Source organism: Primulina eburnea, chromosome 4 (genome assembly GCF_022965805.1).
Source record: "Primulina eburnea isolate SZY01 chromosome 4, ASM2296580v1, whole genome shotgun sequence".
In the NCBI taxonomy this organism is placed as follows: Eukaryota; Viridiplantae; Streptophyta; class Magnoliopsida; order Lamiales; family Gesneriaceae; genus Primulina; species Primulina eburnea.
In genome coordinates this window covers 35,735,342-35,741,957 of record NC_133104.1, presented here as the reverse complement: position 1 = coordinate 35,741,957, position 6,616 = coordinate 35,735,342, and the positions used below count along the sequence as shown (strand labels likewise).

Here is a 6,616-nt window from a genome sequence, read left to right as displayed (position 1 = left end):
TTATAGACAGTTTGTTTTATGCTTTTGGTAAAATAGCGACGGTGATTACAAAACCGTCTATACTTCAAGGTTAATGATATTACCGTCGCTATTAGCGACGGTGTTACCAAAACCCGTCGCAAACTGTCTAAAATACTCTCTTTCCATTTCATCCACACCACTTCGCAACACTTAAAATTTTTCTCTCTTACACAATTTTAGTTTCGACTTAGGGTAAACTTTTTCGCTTTAATTTTTTGTAAATTTTTAAGTGTTAGTTAAGATCATTAATATTGTTAGCATTATCCGATTCTAAGTTTTTTTTGAAATTATTAAAATTAATTTTTTTTTATTTTATGAAAATATTAAACCGTCGCTAATTAGCGACGAAGTTTTGAAAACCCGTCGCTAATTAGCGACGGTTTAATAAAAACCGTCGCTAATGTCAAGTCAACGTTAGCCTTAACGTCAGGATAACGGTAAGGACGAATTCAGTAATATTTTGAAAATATGAAGGATTAATTAAGCAGTCAAAAACATGAGAGACTGAAATGGAAAAAGCGATTACCGAAAAGGACGAAAATGAGTATTATCCTTTATTACTGTTAATAAAAAGAAAGCTTTTGGGCCTCGTGTGAGCCCAATCTATTACGGGCTTTTTGGTGGCTAAACCCGAATCGTCATTTGAATATAACAACTAGGTATTCATCACTATCCCACCTCCGCCGTTGCTACCTCTCCTCATAATTTCTTGCACTCCCGGAGCCATCTACGGAGATCAACCATGGCGGAACAGGTACTCCTATATTTGCAGCACGCACTCTTCCACACCGCTCTACCTATCTTCCTTTGAATCTGTAACTTTTTTTTGCATCTGGTTGTTTGTGCTTATCGGGTCTGGTGATTGATTTTGCAGACTGAGAAGGCATTCTTGAAGCAGCCCAAGGTTTTCCTTTGGTAATGTTTTTTTTTTTCTATTTCTTCGTAGTTAGATCCGTACTTTTAAAACTTTGTTGTTGATTGTTGAGGGAATGTTCGGTTTTGCAGCTCGAAGAAGTCAGGTAAAGGTAAGGTACCTGGTAAAGGAGGCAACCGCTACTGGAAGAGCGTCGGTTTAGGGTTCAAGACTCCTCGCGAGGCTGTTGAAGGTGTAGTTTTACCCGATTTTTGATTTTCTGTTCTCAGGTTGTTTGACTTCTTGTTTGTATTAATACTTATGGCTCACTCCTTTGATAAATTATCCCCCTTTGGTATTGATTTAGTTTTAGTCTTGATATGTTAATTCTTAATATTTTACTAGTTTGTTCACTAGTATTGGTAAATGGATTCTGAGATAAGTTAAGAAACCATTAAATCTCATACGAATTGCGATTAAAATTTCTCATTTCCTGGGATTCAATGTTCTGAAGATCGTGACTTGTGCTTGTGCCGCGAGTTCAACTATCATCTGTTATAATAGTAAATGTACTAGTAATTATTTTACCCTTTGGTTGCAATTGTTCCTGTTTTTGTAGATAAAATCTAAGATCCTAGGATGATTTGATTCTTGTAAAAGCACTTCATGATTGATACCCTGGTAGGTTTTGGATATGCTCTACCAATTTTGAGTGTTTCTTAGTTTTTTTATTGATATCAGTCTGCACCTTTTGCGATTAGGTTGTATTGGCACCCTGCCTCTTGGTGACCGTTGCATGTCAGTCAAATCTGATGTTGATAGAAATTGTTTGAATCAAACATTTGGGTTCTTTTCCATATTTATAACACTCGTACTGTTACTTGTGTATTCATTGTCATCATATTGATTTCCTCTTTCTGCAGGTACGTACATTGACAAGAAATGTCCGTTCACTGGAAGTGTGTCCATTAGAGGCCGCATCCTTGCTGGGACATGCCACAGTGCTAAGATGATGAGAACTATCATTGTTCGTCGAAACTACCTGCATTGGGTGAAAAAGTACCAGAGGTAAGAATAATGTTTGACCTTCTAATGATATAAAATGTTTTTTTTCCCCTCTTGTGGATATCATTAATTTATAGATTCATTTAGATACGAGAAGCGGCATTCCAACATCCCTGCACACATATCCCCATGCTTCCGTGTGAAAGAGGGAGACCATGTTATCATTGGCCAGTGCAGGCAAGTGTCAACGCTATCTTCCTCTATTTCATCACTTGGTTGCTGTAATTTAATTGTGATGAGTTTCTTGTCATGCAGGCCCTTGTCAAAGACCGTGAGGTTTAATGTTCTTAAGGTGATACCAGCTGGTTCTTCTGGTCGTGGGAAGAAGGCCTTCACTGGAATGTGATACATACGTCTGTTTTTCTTGTTACGTAACCGAGTGATGTGTTTTACGACACTTTTACTTCAGTTGGAACTACCATTGTTGTTGATTTCTCAAAAAAAATTTACCCAGTAATTGAAATCTCGAATTTTGTTTGGTTTTTACTAGAAAATTTGAACGATGAGGTAGTAGTCCAACATAAGCTGCAGATTCAAATTCTTGTCGAAGTGAAACCGTGGATGTTATGAATACAGTTCTATTTGTGGCAACGTTATATCGGATAAGACGAGTGAGTAGAATTGAGGTTCGAGTCCTAATTGATGTAAACGGCCGAGCCTCAATATCTAAAGAAAATACTATTGGCATTTTTTTCCATTTACCTGTAATATTACAGAGCAACTCGGTGTCCCATGTACACTCGTGCCGATACATTTCTGTAGAGTGTCATTTTAAATAAAACCAGTGAATGTGGTAAAGCTGCTCGTTTCTTTTGAAGTTGAACAGAAGCCACATATATTTTCCTCGTACAGGAGTAGCCTGTTTATCATCTTAAGAACCCCAGTTTGGAAGATTGGCAGTGGCATAATTCACCATTTTAACCAGAGTAACCTGCCAATTGTGATTTGATTTTTTGTCAAACCTCTACTCTCCAATCTTTCCATATGTGTCAACTTACCTTGAAGGACGTGAAACATAAGTTTGAGAACATGAAAAAGCTTAAAAGTTTTCTAAGTATATAGATAATAATAATAATCATCATAATTAAATAACAAAACAAACAAAGAGCCTCATCAGGCAGAAAATACTTGCAAATCATAGTCGCATCCATAAGTATAATGAATTATGTAAACTTTGCCAATTTCTGTATCCCATGGAGGCTGGAAGAGTTTTTTGAAGAGAATTAATTCATCACTAACATGAGTAGCACATACTCCAAAACATAAATATCACTACATCAACAAATGACTATCAAAATCAAAATTATTTCATCCTAGGAAATAAAAATGAACTGCTAGAGGACTATCAGGCTTTTAAGTCACTAGCTTCTATGCATAGTGTACTATTTTTCAAAGATTTCAAGCTATGAAGCAAGCAACTAGAGAGAAAATTCCATGAAAGAGGAAACACAGTCTTAGCTAAAGATATATATTTGTCTTCACAAATAGCATCAAGTCTTGGTGCTAGTGATAACAAATTGCATCAAATCTCCGATTTGATATAAGGTGTGATATAGTAAAAGTAAAAGGAACCATTAAGTTGTCAGTTGCATGATTTCTCAATTTCTTGTCAGTTGCAATTATTTTATCACACTACCAACTTTATAATAGGAAACTCAGTACGGATGAAGATCATCTATGTGTTTATTTAGTGATTTGATTAATACTTGAAGATGAGTTTATCAGCTCGGGATATGCAAGTCAAAAAGATTTACACATGTAATATGTCGACTGATGTGAATTCCTATAAACCATATTAGACACCTAGATGTGTGTTTGATTGAGTGAATTACACAAAGATAGATGAATAGTCAAACACTTATCTAATGTTTGGTTAAAATTTTAAGATATATTAATAATCATTTTGACCCGGTTTAAGACCCAATTTTGTGGATAACTATTTGATTATTGAGTGAGTATCATGTCAGACCATCTCACGAGTCATAATTCGTGAGACGGGTCAACCCTACCCATATTCACAATAAAAAGTAATACTCTTAGCATAAAAAGTAATACATTTTCATGGGTAACCCAAATAAGAGATCCGTCTCATAAATACGACCCGTGAGACCGTCTCACACAAGTTTTTGTCTTGATTATTAATCTAACAAATCAGGTGGGATAAGCTATCAAAACTCAACAAATTAAATTTTTCTCCTCTTATTTCTTATTTGAAGTGCGGAGAGCCTACCTCTTTTGTTTTATTTATAACTAGTTTTTCACCCGTGCGATGCACGGACAATTATTTTGTCTAATTGATATTAAAATTAGAATATATGATAATTAGTTTACTTTCTCTATAACGTGACTTTTTATCAAAGTGAAATGTTTATTGTTTTCATATACATATAGATCTTAACAATGACATACTGAATAAAAGAGCCATTTTTGTATTTTGGCTGAAAATTAATATCACACTTGTATTAGACAATGAATGACATAATGTTTATCAATTATATTGTATTCACATATAAATTTATGTATCATGTAGAAAACAATAACTGTAATAAAATAAAATGATAAACATGATACAAACTTTTAATGTGGTTTTAATTTCAATAAATAATCTAAATTAAAATACAAATAAACTAAATGGATTATAGATCATACAATTAGAAAACAAAAAGAAATTACAAATTTTGAAAAACTTCCTTAAATATAACATTTGTCGTTGAATTTTTCGGGTTGCTATCACTATCATATATCAAAATTTTTAGACTCTTAGGATTCATAAATCTGGATACAGCAACGTACGGCTGACCATGACTAAAAACAGGGTTATTTAAAAAAAAGTCCTATATGAGACAATGATTGCTCCTGACTTTTGTTGATTATCATTGAATATAATACAATCAAAGAATACTGAACTATCTTTGTTGAAATTTAAAAGAAAGCCTTAGATAAGAAGGTGTGGGGACCCGGACGCTAATCAAGTTCTTAATCATCATTGGGACTAATTCATCAATTATAGTAATCAGGGTCTAAATTTTTTTTTTAAAAATGCGGAAGGTAATGGAATCAAACTCCTATACATATCAGTATAAAAGTATAAATATGATAAAATATACAATCATACATACTCAGGTTCAACAACTACTATCAAGTGTTCAAACCCTAGCTCTAGTCCAAGTCCGGTATCACCACTCTAATCTCGATCTGTCTTCACCTCTGTGACCCTGTACCTGTCCCACCTGTTGTCATGCACACATACAAACAAGACAACAGCCGGATAACTCCGGTGAGATATAAATATCCCAGTATAAACAATGTATTAAATGCAATCATATAAAACATATATAAACGCATAAACAAATATCAAAACATGTATCTAGTCTGACTACACGAATCAATGACTCGTGATCTAATCTTATCTTATCTCAGATCTAGGGATCCCAATCTAATTTAGACTCTGGTATTCTGTATCGAGTGTCTGAGTTAGACTTCGATCTACATCTAAGGCTCTTCGATACACCGTAAGTCTAGAGTCTTATCGGTTCTGAGAAAGACTCGGCGGTTCTGCCCTAGCTAGGCTGATCTGCCCTAGACTCGGACTCTGACTCTGACTCTGTTCTAAGTCAATAGATTAACATATCAATCTGATAATCTGCAAATATCAATGCAATAAAATAAAGTATGTGATTTTGGGAAACTCAAGTCAAACCCAACTCGAGTTGTGCAATCCCGAATCAACATTTATTTATACCTTTCTTGCTGTCGCTCTGATACAATCAAAGTCTTGATTCAAAGTCTGTCACTGTTCAATCTGGCAATGACAATACCAATATTCTGTATCACTATTCTAATCAAATCACAATATCTCTGTTTTATTAAATTCTGACAGAATAACAGTAAAATCTTGGGACACTGCTAATACTATATCATTCTATATCGATTCCAAACATTTACAATCAACCTCCGTACAAAATATATATATATATATATATATATATATATATATATATATATATATATATATATATATATATATATACAATTCGCATGCCAAGAGAAACGTGGCAACTTTCCAATTTGCATGTCTCGCGCTCGGGCAGACATAAAGTTCCGCCCGGGCGGAACTCTCGGCCCTCGCAATTCATACAAGCGCGCTCGGGCGGATAAAAACTTCCGCCCGTGCGCGAAGTGTTCGACTTTCTTGTTCACTCATTGGCGCTCGGGCAGACAAAGACTTCCGCCCGGGCGCAACACTTTCGGCCCACATCTTGGCTTTTCATATTTCTTTGTCCAATATAATCTCGGACTGGCCCGGCTATAACCACATTAAGTCATAATCAATAATCTCATATTAATCTAATTAAAATCTCGGGCATTACATTTCTCCCCCCCTAAGATACGATTTCGTCCTCGAAATCATAGGCATTTATTCGTATCAATCAGGAGTATATATACAAAACTGTATAAGAAATTTACATCATCGAAATAACTCTGGGAATTCTTGTCTCATATATGATTCTGTTTCCCAGGTTGCTTCTTCAGTGCCATGACGAGTCCATTGAACTTTCACAAGTGGAATAGTCTTCGTTCTGAGCTGTTTTTCTTTACGATCAATAATCTGAATCGGTTTTTCAACATACCTCAACTGTCTCATCCAGTTCGGCCTCGTCTGGTTGAATAGCATGT

The 6,616-nt window shown here is 35.0% G+C and overlaps 1 protein-coding gene across 1 annotated transcript; it reads left to right on the top strand.

Moving 5' to 3' along the window:
• The first annotated feature begins 633 nt into the window (after positions 1–633).
• LOC140831013 (small ribosomal subunit protein uS17) lies at positions 634–2,423 on the top strand. The gene is made up of 6 exons (XM_073194680.1): positions 634–775; positions 896–936; positions 1,027–1,127; positions 1,798–1,942; positions 2,027–2,116; positions 2,195–2,423. The coding sequence occupies exons 1-6, from the start codon at positions 764–766 to the stop codon at positions 2,283–2,285; spliced, it is 480 nt and encodes a 159-aa protein (XP_073050781.1). The 5' UTR covers positions 634–763; the 3' UTR covers positions 2,286–2,423.
• Positions 2,424–6,616: the final 4,193 nt, after the last annotated feature.